Source organism: Oenanthe melanoleuca, chromosome 13, assembly GCF_029582105.1.
Source record: "Oenanthe melanoleuca isolate GR-GAL-2019-014 chromosome 13, OMel1.0, whole genome shotgun sequence".
Lineage (NCBI taxonomy): Eukaryota > Metazoa > Chordata > Aves > Passeriformes > Muscicapidae > Oenanthe > Oenanthe melanoleuca.
In genome coordinates, this window is record NC_079347.1 from 7,599,237 (window position 1) to 7,620,995 (window position 21,759).

At 43.0% G+C, this 21,759-nt stretch overlaps 1 protein-coding gene across 4 annotated transcripts in view; it reads right to left on the reverse strand.

The window, feature by feature from the left end:
• Window positions 1-21,759, reverse strand: part of SGCD (sarcoglycan delta) — a 304,125-nt gene that overhangs the window by 57,402 nt on the left and 224,964 nt on the right. For all 4 annotated transcript variants that reach the window (XM_056502479.1, XM_056502478.1, XM_056502477.1 and 1 more), the window contains one exon: window positions 15,603-15,704. In XM_056502479.1, the coding sequence (XP_056358454.1) occupies window positions 15,603-15,704 (102 nt within the window). The remainder of the gene's footprint in view (window positions 1-15,602; window positions 15,705-21,759) is intronic.

The following is a 21,759-nucleotide window of genomic DNA, read 5'->3' on the forward strand; positions in this document are numbered from 1 at the left end:
CCTCTGATGAAAAGCCACAAAGGCATCACACCTCTGTAGATTCTCCTCTCTGTGGCCAGGCCCAGAGCACTGTGGAGGACACCAGACTGTGTGCAGTTCATTTTGCAGGTGTCAGGCATGTCCCCTGACCTCCCAGGAACCTGGTGGTACCCTGACCTTGTGACTCTCACTGTCACTTTTGGTCAGTTGACAGGCATGTATAAATTAGTTTTCCTGACCCAGTTCTGCATGCTCCCATACCACCTGCTCCTCTTTCAAAGGGAAGCACCAGGAATACCTCACTGTGTGATGCTCAACATGGAGTTTCCAAACCACAGAACATGCTGTGAGCACTGTCAAAAAAACCAGGACCTGTCCCCACTCCTGCCTTGGGAACAGAAACTCCTTTGGAGAGTGTCTGATGCTGGAAAAGTTCAGAGTTGCTCCCCTAAAATAGAAGGAAATTGAGTAAAACCCCTTCAGAATTGATGAGAGCTGCTGCAGGGATCAGGCACCACCATGAGCCTCAGCAAAGCTCACAGGACGTTGCACAGACACCATGCACCTCCTGAAGGGCAAAGCCCTGGACAGCACCTGCCTTTGGCTGTGAAGAAAAAAACTTGGGAGTATCTGATGAACCCTATCCCTAAGATCCTGCTTGGAACAGCAGCCTGGCCTTCATCTACACCAGCAGAAAAATCCAGACTTCATATAAACTTGCAAGCCAACCATCACTGTTTCTATTTCAAAAGCTTTTCCTCTTTTTCTGGTCTAGATCCCCACTGCAAGAACAGGATTTTTTGCCCAGAAGCCTCCTGGCACAAAAATTTTAGGAATGTAGCTAAATCCTTAGGTGATAGATTGAAAATAGCCCTTAATGTGATTTAAACATACTTTTGTTGTTTAATCACTGAGTCTTTCTTCATCTTTATTCTGTCCTTGAGACAGCTGAACATAATGTTCATGTTATAAAATCCCTTTTTAGTAAAACTTCTGATTTGACAGTGTAAGCTTTTCATAGCAGAATGAAAGCAAACTGTGAATAGAATTGGTAAAAAACAGATTAAAACAAAAGCTTTTAAATGTTCCAGTATGTGCTAGATGTGTGTCTGAAGATGGTGGTTCTCAGGAAGCAGACACAGGTTTAGTGGAGATGTAACAAAATGCAGTTTGCATCCTCTTCTGCCAGGAACCAAGTGGAATGTGCCCAGGTCATGTAAGTGACAGCTCACACAGCCCTGACCTGCAATGGGCACTCAGAAACATAAATGCAGCACCATGAGCTTAGTGTTCTGTGTTACAACTTCTGACAATTTATCAAGTGTTCAAATGCTTAAATAAAAAAAAAAAATTCAAGTTCTGTTTTCTATGCAAACAAGGTTCAGTCACCTTCACAGAATGGTAAGTTTTACAGTACCATGATGCTCAGAAAATACTGGTCCCACCCAATGTGATGTAATTTAATGGCACAGATAGTGCAGATCTGAATTTTATGTCCAATGCCACAAACCCTTCTCTTTTATGGCACTTCTTGAAGTTCATTCTAATAACAATAGAAACAAAAGACAAATTTCCTTCTGCTCCATTAAAGCAATTATCTTCGACTCTACTTTTTGAAGTGCAGAGAAGGCAGGTCTGTGATGTGAGATCTAATGACTGGGTTCTGTTCTGGAAGGCTACCCAAGGGGGCTTGCATCCTTCAAAGTGATTTATTTCTGGCAATCTAGGGGTTTCTCTCTTCAGAAGAATACCTGTAATAATCTCATGAACAGAGTGTTTTGAGAGATTGGCTGATTCTTCAAGATGCCTAATCAGCTACTTTGCAGCTGAGACTCTTCTGAAAATTAAATTACACCATGTCTGCTGACATTAAAAAACAGCACTGAAAAATTTCCAAGGCATTACATCTGCCTTGACTTCATTGCTATTTTTCTTTCTTTTTTACTTCATTGACTTATAATATGAGGAAAACCACAGGTGACATAATGAAACCAACAGACATACACAGGAAAATAAAATGCAACTGTGCATGCTGGAGTTCTATTCAGTATCCACAGGGGTGGGAAATTTGGGGTTTTAGCATCTGATCTGCTTTACAAACATCAGGTGTTTGTAACATCTGAAGGATTCTGCACACTCACAAAACTTTCTCTGTTGGTAGGACTGAAGTGATCATTACTGGCTGTGGAAAAAGCCTGATGCATTGAGGCAAGCTCAGCTCCAGGAGTGCTCTGGTAAGGCAGGCTCAGCCAGCTGAAATGAAGAGAGCAGCACAACTTGTAAAACTCTGAAAATGCTTCAAGCTCTTCACTGCACTGAGAGTTCACCCAAAGGTGACACACCAGAGTCAAACGTGTGCTGATCATTAACTTGGCATCCCTGGGGAACAGCTCTCCCCTGTACAAACAAAGCCAGGCTCAAGCCACACCAAAGCCCTGAAACAGGTCAACAGCAGACCTGGGTTCTAGCACATTGCTCAACCCTTCCAGCATAAAATCCACCAAGTATTCTCTAAACATTTCAATTACCTGAATTCCTCTGCAGAAAAGCCAGGCTGCAGCTGCTGCTCAGCGGCAGCTCGCTCCAATCTGATCCTTGTCTACAAGGAGCTGTGCAGCAGCAGGACTGTGGATTTCTGCTAAGTTATATCCTATTTTCTGCCTTGGGCTGCCCTAGTTATGATCAGAGTTCAGTGGTGACAGATCTCCTGCTGAAGTAAACACACTGTAGGTAGGCACAGGAGAGAAGGAGAGAAAAGACAAGAGCTCTGCTGAGGCTTAAAAATATTCTAAATCATCCAACTCTACAGCTACTCCACTGCTTGTAACTTTTACTCCAGTCAAGCGTGCAGACCTCTGTTCCTGTGTTTTGATTTTTATGGCCTTTCTGGTGTCCCTGCTGCCTGCCTTAAACAACTTTTAAAACTGCCAGTAAATCATACTTCACTATCTATAAAAGACATTAGAAGACAATATCAAAATTATGCAGAACTACTAATTTCTGAGTTACCTTCCCTTACCACCAGAACTCCTTGCACCATACTACATCCAGAAACAATTAAGATCTCAGTCAGTGAGGTGAATACATGTTTAAGAGCACATACTGTTAACACTAAGGAAAGCACAGCAGTGTTTTCCAGCAGTCAGATTCTGCAGAGACACTCGGGCTCTGCAATGCTCACACGTCCTTTTAGGCATTCTGTGTAATGCCAAGTTATATATCCAGATATTTTTCTCCAGGAAGGCTAATAACGTGGATACCTCTGCACACTGCTTTGAAATTACAGCTTCCCTTTGCTGCATGTCATGGATCACTTATTTCTTGTATTAGATTATAAATGGCCATGCCAACTCAGGGCTGCCTGTACAGCACAGGACACAGGCAAGCTCCTAGCAGAGGCCCCTGGTGTGACTGAAACTCAGCTGCTGCTAATAGGAAGAAGGGAAAACATTTCCATCTGTCTGGATTGGGGAAAAAGGATTTGTGAGCCTCTGATTCATCTGCATCCATATGCTGGTATGTAGACAATACTTATGGCCACACAGACATATGTGAGGTAGCCAGCAACAGGCACCAAATCAATCACAGATCACAGCATGTGATTTGCCTAATTATGAGTAACACCTCACACGTTTTATCAGCACAAAAAGCACTCTGTGAGGAGCAGATGGTGCTGCTGGGGGATGGCACCAGCCCTGACAGTTGCAGATGCAGAGCATTTACACAGGAATGACACAACACAAGCTGCTTCCTGGGAAAAAGACTCAAATTGAACAAGTGTCACCAAACAAAACACATGTATTTATTGATGCTCTGAACTTCATCTCTATTCCAATCAAATACATACATGCAGGCCAGGCAGTGATGCTGTCTGGGCAGCTCTGAGGTCTCTCACCTGCCCAGCACAGAGAAGGAGGTGCACACCAACCTGAGTCTAGTTACAACCTGCAAACCATTTAAATCCACACCAGCAGAATCAATAGGAAAAAGCCCTGCAGAGAAAGCAATTACACTGCAAAAGCAGCTGTATTAGAGCATGGTGAGGGCTGGGAGGCAGGATGCAGGCAGCCATCCTCACTCCTGTGATTACCCACTGGAGTTCTCTCCCTTGCATCTGGCCTGTGAAATGACAGGGTGCAGCCCAGACATGTTCCTGCAATCAAAGTGTTTCAGTTTCTGGGCTCCTGTCACAATCAAAATAGCTCTTCTAGATAAGCCCCATCCTTCAGGTTTGCTGTGCTCCATAGGTAAATGCAGGATTGTGCTTCAGGAAATATGTTTGAAGGGCACAGTGAACTCTCCTTTTCAGCAGCTCCATGGCAGTAATAATCTCATTTCCTGCATCTGAAATTATTTATTCATTGGAGACTGTCCACTTGCCACTGCACAAGACACAAAGAAAGATCATTTGACCATTCCTAGTGATAGAAAATTCAGCTTTTCTATTCCAATTCTTTTATTTGCGATTTTTCTGCAATTTTTTTTCCTGAGCTGCTGTAAATGCATACTCTGGTGTGACAGGTTGGAAGCAGCTATAAAATGATTGATGAAAACTATATTTAGGCCTTGTGGGAATATTTATTGTAGAAATATGCTCAGTTAACCCTGTAGGGGAAGGGCAGCAAAGGAAGGCTGGGCCTATGACTGTAGCTCTGATACCAAAGTGATTTATCTTCTTTAGTTATGATGCAGGGTTACAGGGTCACAGAAGCATCAGCACAAACTGGTTCTGAATTTCTGAAATCCAACCACTTTGTTTGCTCTGCTGAAATGACCAAGAGCTGGATTTAAGAAGGATGCTCTGTGGGTATGCAGGATCAGAGTCTTCCTCCCAAGGATAAACAGAGGGGCCAAGCCCTGAGCTGCAGAGCTGGAACAGCTCAAGTGTGAGTTCATGTCAGACAGGAACTATCTCAGAGAGGAAGAACTGCAAATCCCCACTGCCATGGAGAGGCTGGAAATCCAACAGCTGAGGCAGAGGGCACTTGGAGAGGTACAATGACAGATGGAGCTAAGTGTGGGATGTGGAATTGGGCTGATCTGGAGGAAGATCCTAAATCATGCTGGACATTGCCACACTGCACACATGTACCCACAGAGAGAGCACAGCAGCAAAGCTCTGATCAGCAGCACAACTGCAGGAGCAGGATGTTTGTGTGGGGATTTGGCTGTACCTTGTGGCTGCCACTCAACAGACACTCCTGAGCATCTGCTCTGGGGTGAGGAGGGGAGAGAGCACGGGGTATTCTGTGGTACAGGGCCCCTGAGCAAAAATACATCCCCAGCCAGCTCCACTGGGGAGCTGGGGAGTGCAATTTCAGGAGATGCCAGGCTGGCAGAAGAAGCAGCAGATGCTTTTTCCATGCCTGGAAGAAGACAGGAAAGTTGTTTGGGGAAATGGTGAGTAATGGCAAAAGCAGACAAAGAGAATGGGCTGTGTGAAAGTAAAACAGAGCCCAGGGAGGAATATCAGACTCAAGGACCCCAAATACTCTTTGGGCAATCAGCAGGGTGGCTCTGCCTGACTGTTGTCTCCTGTTTCAAAAAGAGATTTTTCTGCTGGTGTTTTTACTCCTGAAGTTCTTCCCAGACTCTGGAGGAACAGAACTGATCAGTGGAGGCACCCAACCAGTGGCTCCTGCCAGCCAAGGGCACAGGAAGGGTCCTGCCTGTGTGCTCCTGCTTCTTCTGCTTCACCTAAGCTACACCTCCCAGAGTGCTGCATATCAGAAAATGCTGCAGAAACAAAAAACCTCCTGCTCCCCTAACTTTGTACCAATATCAAAGCTCATAATTTATAAATAACAGTTGGGATCTTCAGAAAACAAAGGGCAAAGGTCAGTTTGCAGGAGGAGCTGGGGTTTTCAAGATGTAGCAGAATACTGATAAAATATTTGAAGACAGCAGACATGTAATCAAAGGTGCTTCTCAAGCCAGCAGTGGTGACAACATGCATGCCACTGCCCTGTGTGGCCTTTACTTCATTTAAAGAGTGAGGGATGTTCTGTAACAAACTGGAGGAATCAGGCTCTGAACACACAACCACAGAAAGTAGCAGAGAAATCCTGTTGTGGCACATCCCATCAACTCACTGCCTTCCAGCCACAGACCCTCAATCAGCTGAGCAGGAGCTCCTGCCCTCTTACAGCACTTAGTGTGTGTCTGGGTCATGGATTGTTTGGCCATTCACTGAGTGGCTTCATCTGCATGTAGGACACAAGAGTGACTCTGCCTAAAGGGGAATACCTGAGGTCATGGAAAGATGTGCCCACTCCTAACCTGCAGAATATACCTAGGAAAAAATGGGATTTTAAGGAAAAATAATGAATTGTTCACACTTTTACTGATCAAACTAATCAAAAGAAAGACAATGACTTTTGGCTGGAAAACTGAAATCCTTTCTGCAGAGTGATGCTTGATCTTATCAGACAAGTGACTTCTCTTTTCCCCTCAATCAACCCACTGCCTTTAGTTTATTTGTTTTTCTGTTTTTAAATATTGATGTCTTACAATGCTTCTTGTTGGAAAAAACACATCTGACTCTTCAGCTGTGCTGCCTTGGGCTGCAGCCCTGTCAGATCACATCCAAGAAGGCTCAGTTTGCACTGGCACGACAAAAAGAATTCCCAGGCACTGTGAAGAGCAACGTGGGTGATTCAGTGAACAGCAAAGCTTCTCCCCAAATCAGTAACCATCCCTGGTGCCACAGCTTTTGCAGATGCTTTGGTTCCTTAGCAGAGAATCAGGACTCAGATGTTCACCACTTTTCTTCACTGGGTGCCCCATCCCAAATCAGCCCCTTGTCTAAATCAAGAGAGAATCACTGGAATCATGTATTGTTGAATTGAATATTGTTTTGCTGAAGAGGAAGGAACTAGAAGCAGAATATCAAGCTCCAGCTGGAAAGAAAGAGAAAATAAAAAGCCTAGGTCATAAAAGAGAATTTCAGTGCCTAGTTTTAGCTAACTAACCAAGAATCCAACAAAGTAGCCAGCACTAAGATCAGTGAAAATCTTGGCATTTCCTCAAAATGCTCATGAACATTTGCAGATCACTGCTGAATTTGAAATAAACTTTAAAAAATCCTTCCTCTGTAGACCATAAAGAAGAGTTCTCCAAAGGAAGATGTGCCTCTGTCCTTAGGAGGGATATTCCTGGGTAGAGCTGGATGACAGCAGCACTGGATATTCCCTGGGGAGCCTCAGAGGTAAAAAGGCAAAAGCCAAAGAGGTTTTAGCTCCTCTCATATTCAGTTAAAAAATTAAGGCTTGAAAGTGAGCAATCTCCTGCAGTTCTTTGTAAGGATGGTAAACAAGGACTCTGCTTGATAGATGACCAAGGAAGAAACACTCTGAACTGAAGCACTTTAAGTTTTCTTTTTGTTCCACAGGTTATTCTGTTTCAGAGGGAAAACAAGGAGCAGACTCCTGCTAGTGCTTCCTACAACCTGCCTCAGAAAATTTTAAGGCCAGGCTGGAAACAGGCCTAAAAATCCCATGAGACTCAGAATTACAGCACATCAGGAGGAAATCAATGGACATGTAACATTTTATACTGAAAACCTAGAGTAAATCAAGAAAAAAAAGAAACAACAAAAAATCCCAGGTACCATGGAAACGGTTGTCTTTCACCATCCTCTAAGAAGAACAACTTTCTACTGCTTGTGATTTTATAGAAAACATGTTTTCCAAGCAGGAAGATCTTAAAAGCCAAAGAAATGGTGCTTTTGCTTTCAAGAGCAGCAAGTTAGTTTTCCCAAGACCCTCAACAAATTTGTCCTAAAAGAAAAGGAGCAAATTTAAAGTGGTTCTTGTTTTTACCTGTGTTCTTCCTTCTCCAAATACAACATCTGTTATTTAGAAATAAAACAATCAAAGGGGTATGGCAACTGCTAAAGGAAATGGAAAATCTGACTTTCCTGTCATAGATCAAAGAACACACGAACTGAGCTCCCTGTAAAACCAGTTCTGTGTGCCTGCACTTCCTAATGACAGCACAGCTTGTCTTGGCAACTCCTGCCTTACAAAATACAAAACTTTTCTGCCCAAACAGTTCTGATCAGCAGAAGAGTTGCAGAAGTGTTTGCTCTCCTGTGCTAAGAAGATACAAAGCTCTGCTCTTCAGGCTTCTCGAAAACATGAGAAAAACATAATTTTTCTTTATAATTGGATCTTCCTATTTGTCTTTCAGTGTTTCCATTTTCTATTTTTCTCTATCTTCCCTCTCCCCATACTGCATCAAGCTGTAATTCTTTTTCATTTTCAGTATTAAGAAGCTGTTTTTGTACTTCAGCCTCTACAAAGCAGCCAGGATCCTGATTGTCAGCAGCAATGTCTAGACATGGTAAATCCTTAAACTCAAAGCCTTTGCACTTCAGAGAGGGAAATGCAGCCCCCAGAGCTGCTTATGCTTCCTGTGCCCCACTGTCCTCCTTTTCACAGCTGAAATAAAAGCCATTTCTGGGATCATGGCAAAAATCCAGTGCAAAAGCTGGGAGCCCACACAGCTCACTCTGAGCTGGGATGCCCATCACTCATTTTTGTTGCCACAGGGTCCAGCTGCAAATGTTTAGAGTGAAGAGGAGGTGGGAATCAGATCAGAGCAGCAAAACAAACACATGATCTGAACAGTTTCTCTCCCCTCACACAAGCAGCTCAAGCGAGAAAATTTTGCTTGTCAAAGGGAAAAAGCAAAATACACTTTTTGAGATCATTTGGGAAATTCTGCCTCCTTCATGTTTAGCTGCACAGCTCTTAACTTGTCCACATCAACTCCAAACTCCTCACAAGAAGTACCAGCTCATGCACCTTTTGGGGTCAGATCCTTCTGCAATGACCAGATCCCATTTTCTGGACATAAACCCTCCCCTGAAGTCAGGGCAAGGAACCACAAACATGTCATTGCCAGGGTTAGCTCAGAGGTGTACCCAAAATGCAAATATAGCAAAAGCTGAGGTGGGGAGCCCACTGGGCACAGCTGATTTGCTTTAATAGGTGTTGATTACACTGCTCATATTGCATGAAATTAAAAAGCTTACAAATGTTATGAGCCATTACCATTCCATTTAAGAGATCTTATGACAAGTTAGCAACATCTAATGAAATCCTTTTTTAAAATGCCATAGGCAGTCTCCACGAGATTTTGCTTTGAAATGCATCTTGTGGAGTTATTAGTTTGTTTACATTGGTGCTTCCTTTCTTTGCACATCTTTGGGATGCTCTGATTTGGAAGCTGGTGGGATACTTCAGTTCCCTGTTGAGCTCTCAATGTGGGGCACACAACAGCAGCTCCTCACAGAAACAACCAGGAAGGGGCATAGCAGGATTTAAATCTGATGTTATTTGTCACAGTCCTTCAGCCAGCCTACAAAATTCCCTGCAAAATTCAAAGCTGAGAGACTTCTGACCAATTTTACTATGAAGGTAAAGGGAAATATTTTCATGGTTGCTGTAAAATTTAGTTAACTTTCACCTCTTCAGCACACTGGAAATATCAGAGAGCCACTAACTGCCCCCAGAGCGCTGGGGCAGCCAAGGTTCAGACTGAAGCAGGCTCTCTGGATTTCATTGCTTCAGAATGAAATTTATTATTGGAGAGCACATCAGTTTTATAAATCCCACTGGGCACTCACAGCCTGCTGCTGTCCACGGACTCAAATCTGCTTTGGATGGCGATGGCAAAAATATCTGTGCATCAGGTGAGGGTGTTTCTGCCAAAATGATGCCTTTTGCAACTTGTTCTTTCACTGCAGCCCCTGCAGACTGCCTGCTCTCCTCTCTGCTGATCTTTGGGGCAAGCAAGACTCAGAGTGACCCAGCTGAGAGACATTACAGCCAAAGAACACTGGAATCCAGCACAGGAGCAGTGGTGCCACAAGGAGTGAGTGACAAACCCTGCAGGGAGGACAGGAGATGACCAGGCATGGCTGCAAGAACCATCTTTGTCTTGGCTGTGCCATCCACAGCAACTTTGTTCTTTTTTTCATCTTCTGAACCAAAAATCAGCCAAAAGCTGTGCAGATGCAGTCAGAGGAGGTGCTCATCTTGGGTACTGGGAGACTTGTCCACCCCAAGCTGCAGTGGCAGCTGAGCTGCCCCAGAGGCCAGTGCCAGGAGAAAACATCTCCAGAGCTGGCAGGAGCTCTCACAGGCTCAGACCCACAACATCCTGCAGAGACCCCTCTCTGAAGGACCAGTCCCTAAGGGGATGGAGTGCTGGGAGGAGGGAGCAGCAGGGACAGCTGAGTGATGGCAGCATGGTGAGACAAACTGCACCTCCTCATTTCCACCCTGTGAAGGTTTCAGTGAACATGCTGAAACCCTTAAGCACTTTGCTAGACCAAATCACCAGGAACTAAATCAATGCCCTTTTATTTCTCTGTGAACTTTGACAAAGGAAGAACAGGAATTATTCTGTCTTCTCCCTCAAAAAATAGCAACCTTCCTTCATGGTATCTGTCTAAAAGCTACATTTCTACTACACAGTGTGAGCCTCATACAAAGTTGCAATTATCTTGCCATCTGCATTCCCTTTTTATCCAAATTAGTATGTTATATTCCTTATAAATATGTATTTATGGCTACAAGGCAGGTATGCCCCACTGAGGGCACATGTCACTGTTTAATCCAAATACATGGTTTATTGTTTTGCAGTCAGTATTTTTAGCTTGGAGGCAGGTAGACCTGCAGAGCAAATAATACAAAAGAATATGGCCATTACAGAAGTGCTTCTGTGCTTTTAAATTACAGCACTCTTATTCCAGAACAGAACACAGTGAGACGAGTACATTGGCAAAATAACTATTTATCACTCTTAAAAGCTTCCTTTAAAATTTCTATCATTCAAATACTGGCTGGGGAGAATGCAAAGGACAGAGAAACATATTTTATGCACTCACTGGTCTAGCTTTTATGCTGTAAGAACTTACTATACACTAGTAAAGGGAATAGCAGTTATCAGCCCTAATTCACAACTGTGAATTTTTCAGGCCAAACAGATGCCCTTGCAGAATCCCAGCCAAGAGTTAATGACAGCCCCAGCCCTCCTTCCACTGGAGTCACCAGTTATTTTGCATGGTTTCAAACGAGGGCAGGTTTGCTCCAAGAACCTGAGCAAGCATGGTGTTCTCAGAGAGACATTTCCTGCCACACTGAGTAGGACAGGGACCTCTAAAATCCCCCCAAAAAAGGAATATCACAAAAAGACACAGTCCTTTGCCTCAGACTTTTTTTTTTTTCTTTGATATATTAAGATTTTTTAAAACTCTTTTTTTTTTTAGCTGATTAAAAATAACAGGAAGCAGACCTTCAACATGACACCAGCTACATACACTAAGAGATCTCTTTATAAAATAGACACTTGTAAATCTCCTCAAAATTGTTTCAGAGAATTTTGCTATTCCTATACCTGTGCAACATCAGAGCTTGGAGCTCCCCCAGGCAGAAAGTTTGGTGCTCACATTTAATTCTGTGTTCCCAGACCCATCAATAGGAGAGTCTGAAAGAGAACTGAAGGGACAGGACCCCAGTCAAGTACTTTTTACTGAAGCAAAGTCAAAGTTGTCAGGCAAATCCATATTCTTGTCTTTAAAAGTGTTCAGTGTAAAAAAAAAATAAAGCCCAGGTGTAAACATTCGCAAACTGAGTTTATTTTTTCCTATCTATGCACTTGAAAGGAACACTGAAAGGGCAAACCCATCCTAATCCTATCATGGCAATGTCTTTCTCTGCTTCCTGAAACTGAGATTATCATCTCATTGGTTGTCAGACAGCTCCTGAGAGAAGCAATTCACTGGATTTTCCTGTGTAATCACAGCACAGGATTTTATTTCTCTTGTTATCCGGATGGAAAATGCACACAGCTTGTTCTGTGTCTTGCCCCTTTCAAGTCACTTACAGCCCTGGATGTGCCAGGCTTCAAAACACCCCAGCTGCACTAAGAAAGCTAAATCTGGGCTAACTCTCAATTACAAGCAACTTGCTTCCTAGCAGCTCATCTCAACACAGGCAGGAAAATTTCCAGTTTAAATTTCTATTCCAATTAAGGCAATGAAGACTGAAGTCCCCTAAACTGTTGCCACTACTTTCCAGGACATAAAATTAACGATTTCTACTGCTGTGTACAACTTTCAGTCAAAGTTGGTCTGATTTATAAGCAAGCAGATGGTTCACACTATAGTCCACAATAAATTACAACAGTTAGAAAGACAGCTACATTTTGAGAGTGACAGTGCAGCTGAGCTACAGATGGGTTTATAGATGACCCTTCCAATTTTTAATAATCTTCATAATTTATCTGCAAGTAAAGAAATGTGAGAATTCCTAATGCACCTCCTTGACTAAGTACAAATCACTTTTATTTACACAGGCAATTCTTCATGGTCCAGTTATCTTCTTAATTAAAGGCAGCAAGATGCTCATGTTCCATGCAAGTGGCATGGAAAAAACACTGCTCAGTGTGCAATATGTTCAGCTGGGAGATCAGGATGGTCTGAACACTCTGGGAAAAGGGAACACAGCCATCTCTTTTCTTTAAAAGAAGGCTACAAGGATGCAAACACTGCTACCACCTGTTCATTAACCTCCAGATAAACTTTAGGCTTGTAAAATCACAAGGTAACTTTTTTTTTTTTTGCAAGCTCTGATGCTTGAAAACAGGTTCTCAATCCATACTACAAAGCCAGTGCTACTGAGCCAGGAGTAGGATGGAAAACAGCAGGTACAGAGACTCTTCTCTGCCTAAAACCAGAAGGGATTTGGGGGGTCACTCGTGAGTGGGTGAGGGAAAAAGAAAGCAAATCTTGGGGGTGTCAGATGCAGGAAGAAACTGGCTGGAAGCAGGTTTATGAAGTCAGTTCATGTCAGTGATTTCTCTGCCTGGGACCAAACCACATCCATCCAATCCTTCTGCTGAAGTTTGGAATTTCATTTGGAATGAGAAGCACATCTGAGTGCAGCTCCTCTGTGTGTTAAGGTGATGAAGGGAGCAGGACCTAGCAGGGCTCTGTAGGGCACAAACTGCAGCAGCTCAGAGGTGCCACCCTGCAGTCTCTTGGGATGGCCTTTGAGGGCTTGTCCTCCTCTCTAACCCTTCCCTTCCAGCCAAATCAATTTCAAAAAGAAATCCACTTTTAAATGGAAATCCAAAACTACCATTAGAACAGAAGGCAGAGCTCCTAGGAAAGCAAGTCTGTGTGTAATTTTAATTACCAACTTCCTGGAATTCAAGAGATGCAGCAGAGAAGAAGAGGCACCAGTGACAAATTCAAAATAATCACAATTCCCATTTTGGAGCTATTTTGGCAGGGATTTCCCAGCTCTGCAGCACCACAGAGACACAAGAGTGGGAAAACCCAGGGCACAGAGCTCATGGGACTGCAGCCACTTACATGAAAAATTATTTTCCCCTGCCCTTTCCAGGGAGCAGCAATGCTCCTTCACCCACTACATAGAACAATACTGAAGTTAAATTTGTTGAGTTTATTAAAAAAAAGAAAAAAATTCTTCTATAAATAACTAGCATCTATAAGTCTTTGGAGTTTATATGAAACCATTATTTATTACTGTACACATCCCTTAGGTTGTTTAATTAAACATGAAAAATTGTATATGTCAGACTATTTCTGGGATGCTCTTTACTATGTTATTTGTCATATTTGTTTCTGTTACTCTTCACATATTTAAAGCTGCATTATGCACTTCTGAAAACCCAAAGATCACTCCAGAATTAGTATGGATGTTCATCTGTTACTGAGCACAGAGTTTGGCACTTTATTTCAACAATATTCATCAGGTTCAGGAATTGCTACCACACTTCCCTCCAAGACAACACTGGCTCACACTACTGTTCTTTAAAAAGATTGAGTGTTGATTATTTAACAAGATTTTTAAATATTCTGTAACTATAAACCTTCAATTGACTGCAATCCTTTCATTTGTTTTCAAGCAGCCAAATTCAAACACAGCACAAGAAAGCAGAAGTTGTCTGAATGCACTGAGATCTCTGCTGTTGCCACCAGCCCAACAATAATTCCAGGGTTACCACAATCAACCCCAAAGCCAGCACAGGCTATTCCAGTTTATTCCAGAAGTCAGAGGAACCATGGTTTGTGTAACTATGTGGTTAACACAGTTTCCAGGACTCATCTACTGAAGGCAGCAGGGATGCTCCAGCTCCCCAGACTGCAGATCAGAGCTCCTGGCTGGCAGCTACATCCTCCTCTAGCTAACAGCAAAAATAATCCTGGATGGGGGATAGAGCAAGGAACACACACAGCCCTCACACTTCTTGTTCCCTGCATTCAGTAATCTGTCAATGGTGTGTGGAAATTACTTTCACAGCCTCAGGAAAGGGACACCTTTTGCACCCCCTGACGTATTAAAATGTAGATCAATATGATAATATGAAAACAGTAAACTCCCCAGTAGCAAGAAGTAGTTCTCACTTCTCTTGGCAATCAAATATTATTTCCATCAATGTAACTAGAGAAAAAGAAATGTAGGTAGTGATTTGTCAGTCTATTTATCAAACCAACTGCTGCACCTGGTTCCCACATATTTTATATTAAAAGGTGAATGACATGTAAGGTTTTACAGGTTCTGTTTTAATTCAGGGCTGAAAGCATTTATAGATATGAAGGTTTTCTTATTAAGTTTTCTTCCTGAATGATTATGCTTGTTCAAATAAATTCCCAGCCACCTTACAGAGGTTACAACCTTCAACAATTAAATGGGGTATCATATTGGCTGTTTTGTTCATTATGCTCCAAGTTCCAATTTCTACAAGTGCACTGAAATGCTAAGATAAAAGGATAAGTTTATTTAATTAGCTATCTGCCATTGTTATCAAAAGGGAAGGTTGGTATCTGACTCAAATTAACACTTTAGATCAGGAAACAAGACAGATGATATCTTCTGACACGGATCCTGGAAACTCTGCAGTTGTTTCAGTAATTTTAAAGCTGCTCAGGACATGCAGGATTGCATTAGAAAGACCAAAAGTCACCAACAGTCAATGAAGTGCTGCTATGAAAATGTTATTTCAATCACACTTGGGTTCTTTCTCATTTCCAGCAGTTAACATCCTTGCCACTTTTGTCAAGCAGTCACTCTTAGCAGCATTGAATTTTAACTACACATAATTTTAAGCCAACATGAAATAGGATTGGGCACATAATATGGGTTCACCGTGCTAATGAGCAACAGATGAGGCCCTCGTGCCAAGGCAGCACCTCTCTGCTATGCAGAAAAGCTGGAACTGCTTAAAAGTGAGCTGGATTTCAGAACTCCCAGCCTTCCCTCTGCCTCAGAAATAACAGGTCCTCCAGCTGGGGGTTGTTTAGGATTTACCTCAAAAGAAAGCAAAGACAGTGTGAAACTTCAGAGGTCCTGGAAGAGTTTTAACTGTGGCTTACACACACCAGAGCCATGGCTATCAACTGGGGAACTGCCAGAGGATGCAGTGTCTGGATGAAGTCCTCAAAGCCTTGCTCCCCAAACTACACCTCTATGGAGAGGCCAGTGGCCAAAGCAATTTATCCAGTAGCCACATCACCCTGCCACATCACCATGGTTTCTTTCTGCTAGGGCTACAGAAACAAATTTATTCCTTTCCCAAAAACTTACTGGTCTTGATCGGATTTCTTTGGCGTAGAGAGGTTTCAAGAATTCTGAATCTCCTTCAAGCTTCAGACCCTTTTCTGTGATCCTCAGGTTCCCCATTCCATCCTGAAAGACAGGCAAAAAGAAACAACCCCATTAGTTACAATTACTAAATTCACCAGGCTGCCAATAGCTGATTTTTTTCCCATTGAAGATAACATGTATAGCACTGGGAGGCACTAGAGAATGCAATTACTTGTGTCATCCTTGTAGCTCAGTTTCTGTGAAAAAAAAAATTTCTATTCAGAACTATCTGCAATGCCCCCCAGTAAACCATTTACACAGATGAAAGATGTTCCTTTAAGCTAAGTCATTCTCTACTCACAGAGAGGCAGTGATGCTCTGTGTTAACAGGAAACTATTCACTGTAATATTCACTGCCTGCCTGTATAATATAATAATATACCTGCTCATTCATAGCAAATCCCTGTAAAGAATGTGTGATTAATATCTGTACAGATATTACACTCACACAGAGGAGAACTGTACCAAAATACATTTCACCTCTGGCACATGAAAATTCTATCTTAATATAAGATGAGGGATTTAGCTTTGTTTAGGCTTTAATTGCTTAGAAAGGGTGTGTAAGAAACAGTGTAGGTAGGGAATTGCACAGGTATATCTAGAATCAAAACCACATCAAATGTAAGATATTATTTCCAAGATTCAGGGTGATTGTCAAAGTAAGGATTGAGGTAAACTGCTTTTTTTTTTGAGAAAAAGATAGTTTGAAGAATACCTTTTAGCAAAAAACTGACTGAAATCACCAGGATTGGAGAGTAACACTAGCACCTCCATGCCTAACTCACAGCTGCTTTGGGGATTTTATAGGGAAGAGGAATACACTTGGGTAGAAAGTATAAAAAGATCAGGAGGAGACCAGGAAAATCCAGGAAAATCACATGTATTTGGATATATATCTAGCAAGCTTTCCAATCCAGATGCAAAAATGAAACTCCATCTGTCTCTTCCTCTTCCTCCCACTGTGAGAGCACCTCCAGCCCCAGATGAGGAATCAGTGTCTCTCCAAGAGAGTGGAGATCTAACCCAGGCAGATTTCCATGAACTGCTGCCAAAAGTCCTGAATTTGGAGGGATGCAAATCAGAGAAGTCGCACGGCTCAGCAGCAACACTGGGCACCTGCCAGAGGTTCTCCTGTTCCAAGAAGTGCCATTCCAGGTAGCTCCTGCCAAGCTAACATTGTTCTTGCCAGATCCTGGTGATTTATGAACAAAGGTGATGCTGTTTGATGAAGTGACCGCTGTCATCCCATTTTGAACTGAGGGCTGTAAGCAAATCTGAGAGACAGATGCTGGAATTGCTACTGGGTGATAAAATGCCACTCCCCACATTTGCTGGCCCTAGGTGTAAAATATTGGTCTATGAATTCTGGGTTGGTGGTGGCACAGGAGGGGTTCATTTATCTCAAGCAAAAGTATGGAGGAAAATGAGTGAAATATGATTAAGCACCAAAAAGCCCAGATTAAATTTTGATAGCAGTGTGCTCTGCGATTTGAGCGAGCAGGAATTATTACAGCTATCTGCAGACCCTCACACGCTTTGGGCTGCTAAAAAAAAATCTCTACAATTTTTTTTCCCCCCAAAATAGATTATCTCAGTAAGGTTACAAGCCCTGAGGGCTTTCACACAGCAGTGTGTTCTCTGGTTTTATTAGGAGAAGTTGCAGGTCAGGCAAGCTGCTCTGTGCCCCAGCCAGCTGCAAGGACCATCTCCGTGGGCAGGCAGTGCTGACCCCTCCAGGGCTTGCTCCTCAGCTGAACTGGGGCAAAACTTCCCAGTAACATGGACCCAGGGATAAAAAGGGACTTGTCAAGTACCACTGAAGCTGTGGCAAACCAGCAATTTCCATCACTCACAACTCTGCTCTGTTGTAATGACACAGATCCAGAGTCCCACTCTGCTCTTCTCTTGTGTGTTTCTCCTTCTCTCCTTCACTCTCTGTCTCCCAAGTGCTGTCCAAAGGACTTTTACATATAAAAAAATGTACATAATGGAAGTTTAGCTGACAGCCAGCAGGTCCTACACATCCCAAAAGAGGTACCAGGCCTATGGGACAATGTACTACAACCAAAACATCAAGGACACATTTAATAATCGAAGCTGCTGTCTCCTCTTACAAACCCTCTGGACTGGAGAGAAAGAGGCATTTCCCCATGCTTTTTTCAATCTTTGATCCTTCTCAACCTCCACCCTCCACTCACCTTTCCCTCCTCCTGCATCTGCCAGGAGCAATAAAAGCTGTGCCCACCACACATCCTCTCTTGACTTCCTGGGGTTTGGGAGGGGATCAATGCTCAGCACTGGCTTAGCACAATTAACTCTCCACTGCTCGTGTTTCTCATGATTAAAGCTGACAGTTTTTTGTGGCAATAGTCTGGGTCAGCAGAGCAAAGGTTGTACCTTGAGTTTAACAAGTATCTTGGCCTCTTTTCATAGAATGACTATAAAATTATATTTCTCTATTATTTCCCATTAGAAAAAAAATATAAGAAGCTCACAGGATTATACAAAGGTCCCAAGATACAGATACATTAGAGAGAAATCATTGTTAGGAAGACTACTTCACATGTTGTTTTGGATAAAGTATCTTCATCCTCCCTAAATTATGTGGTTTAATAACAAATAAATGTCATATTCTGCTACAGAGAATAGATATGAAAGTTCCTATGAAATTTCATGGACTGTGACCTATAAAATGTAGCAGAAAACTGCCTAGAGTGACAAAGACCAAGATGTTTTATTAAACATTTTGTCTGTGATTGGTATATATCCTTATCTGCCACTCTTCTGCTTGTGAATAAGGAGAAGTATTGATTATTTCATACTCTGCCATCTGAAAAATCATTGTTTCTCTCCTTTTTATTAATAGACTCCTCAGCAGAGTGAATGACTTTACAGTGCAGGCACAAGCCAGGTTTGTGGGAGCTCCTAACAGGAGGCACAAGAGTTTGGACCCTTCCATCACCACCTGCTTTGAGTTTTTCTGCTTTTTGAGAGGGCATGGCAAAAAGTTTCACATCCATTACATCATTTATGCTCTCTCTCTTTTTATGCAGTGCCTTGTACTGGACAGGCATAAAAATTTATGTGCTATTGCTGACTGCTCTGGGTTGAAAGAGGATAGCAATCCTGAATAACATAAATGCCATTTTGGTGATGCTCAATGAGAAAGGAATTTTGGATTTTAGTAGCTTGAGAAGCATCTCACTTTTACAGCCAATTATGAATGATGGTATTACTGTCAGGGGAAGAGCTCAGCATTGATGGTGTCTGATCACCAAAGCTCCTCTCTGCCTTCTGTGACCACACAAGTGGCTAAAGCCCAGCTTGTGTTTGTTTAACTTCTTAACAATTTAGGTTGCTTTAATTTTTAATTTTTTTAACTGCAAGGCTGGTGGCAGGAAGATCCAGCTAACAGGATAAGAAAAAAACCAGCCACCCTAACCAGAGCCATTAAAACTGAGAGCAGGCTTAGATTAGATATTAGGAAGAAATTCTTTCCTGAGGGAGTGGTGAAGTCCTGGCACAGGGTGCCCAGAGAAGCTGTGCCTGCCCCATCCCTGGCAGTGTCCAAGGCTGGATGGGGCTTGGAACACCCTGGGACAGTGGAAAGTCCCTGCCTGTGGCAGGAGGCAGGACAAGATGGTCTTTAAGGTTGCTCCCCACCCAAACTTTTCTACAATTCTACAATAAATATCTGGAATTGGCTGCACTGATCTGGATTGACTCCTCACAGGGACAGGGGGAATTTTCAGTGCTGTCTCATCCATGGGCAGCTTTATTAGACCAGGCTGATGCTGCAGCTTAACCTGCTTGAGGACCAAGGAGATGCTGACACACACTCACTGTGTCCCCTGGTGCCAGGATCCTCTGTCCTTTACAAACACAAACTGTAGCCTCAAACTCTTCTGTGCTTCCTCTGTTCCCCTGGCACTGCTGAACAAATTTCCTATTTATTGAGGTCTTCCTAAGGATTTTAAGGACACTGGTGATGGGTGACAGATTGCTCCAGCTGTCTGCTGGCCACCACCAGCTCAGGTGGGTGTTTTCCCTGCACCTCCATCCCTTTCCAGTTCTCAGGAGGACAATGGCTGGCTAGGTTTGTCTCTGCACAGCAGGTAAGCTTTTTTTTTTTTTTTTTTTGCTAGGAATAAACTGAAGTTATGTTCAGCAATGTCCTGTGGGAGAGAATTATCTTTGGAGACTGCTTGTGTCAGATGGCTGAAACACCCGATTATCGTTGCTTGTATTATTGATTGCTGTGCTCTGCATTGCTCCCAGATATGTGCAAGTTATTACACAGCTCAATACATCCAAAGTTAGGAAAAAAACCCTCAGCAAAGGCAAGTGACCTCGTTTTTTCCCCCCTCCTGGGAACGTATCTGTGCTGTCCTTTTCTCTCTGACTTGACATTAAATGTTTCCAGACTCCAGGTACAGAACACATCATTGCCAATTCTTCACAGCCTCAAACTTGTTTTTTGCATCTAATTGCATCTGCTCTCCCTCCTTCTCCTCATTTTCTTCAGCTAATTCATCATCTTAATAAGGATCCCAGTATCCACCTGTGTATCAGCAGCAACATTTTCCTATGGAAGCCACCTACCAGCAGCACCAGTCCTACAAAGTTAAATCTGGTCACACAGCTTGGTCCAGAGCAACACAGGTACAGAGATAATGTGTGAAAACTTCTTCCTTTGGCATAAACCTTGCTATGAGACCCAGTTTGTGTGGGACAGCAGACAAAACCAAGGCAGTGCAGCATTGCACAGCATACAATGACATCCCTGTGTGCACAAGTCAGGACTATGCCGTGACCTGCACTGTGAGTCTCATATCCACTGCCATCATCTCCCTCTTCCTCTGCTTCTTGACCTCAGATGTCCCTGTCTGGTGGCATTTGACCCTAAAGGTGATAGGCACAGGGCAGGAAAACCTGCTGAGACTTGAGGGGCTGAAGGAAGGTGACCCCAAGTGCCTTGGATCACTGTGGGACACAGTCTGTCCTTCTCCAGGGAGGAGGGAGACACTGGTGAAGCACAGCTAAAACTGCAGCTATGTGGTGAAACAACAACTAAAACATTATAAATGCAGCAGAGCAGCAATCAGCTAACTCACTGCTCCATCCAGAACCTCTTGACAGCCTGTGAGGAGACATCTCTAAATAATCTCTGGTGCTGCAGCCATCAGTCAAGGAGATGTGGATTTGAATGAACACAGACCAGCTGTGGGAGTCACCCACTGGGAGAAGATTTCTGCAAGCTGATGTTGTTGCATGAGCTCGTTAGGCACTTTTAGTTCCTTCCACAGATATGAAGTTATTTGTGATAGCTGCAGGAAAGGCAGGTGGTTTCCAGCTTGTGAAGGAATTTTGTGCAAGCAGAGGAACTTGCCTGCAGACCATGATGGTTAATGTAAAATTCAGCCCACACAAAGCCCTTGCAAAGCTCAGAGCCCTTCCCTTCCAATGGTAACTCCTGGTTTTGTGAGTTCTCTGCATGACTGCAGAAACAGAGGCAAAAAATGAATACAATTTTTACCAGTTTTGACAAAAGATACTCAGAGAGCCTCATGAAGCTCACATGGAAGGGAAAAGACACTGATAGATTTGCTTTAGTGGAAGTTAAGGAGAAAAGTCTTAATGAACAGGAAGAACAGGCTCAATTGTGGTTTTCCAATTACTGTTTCAAGTAAGTTACAACCAACCAAAGCAACTAAATCTCACCCATTGAAACAATTCCAAACTAGTGTAGGAACAATTTCTAAACAAATCCTTCAGCCAGAGCTTGAAGAAAGCTCAGCTCTGGATTTACTGCACAGTGCTGGAATTATTCTAGGCAGGAGGTATTTCTTCCCAAAGCAAAGTGCTGGTGAGTTTATTCAAAGTATGGTCAGGTGTGGCACCACAAAACCAGGATTTTGATGAATTAAGCCACCCCATCTGAGAGCACATTTTGCAAGGAGAAAGATTAGCAGACCTTCTGGGGAAATGATTATGAACCCCAGCATTGTTCCTACAACTCAACCATCACGTGCACAATTCCCCTCTAGGGTAATCATTCCCTTTCCACTGGTACAGCAGGGAGGAGATGGAAACTTGG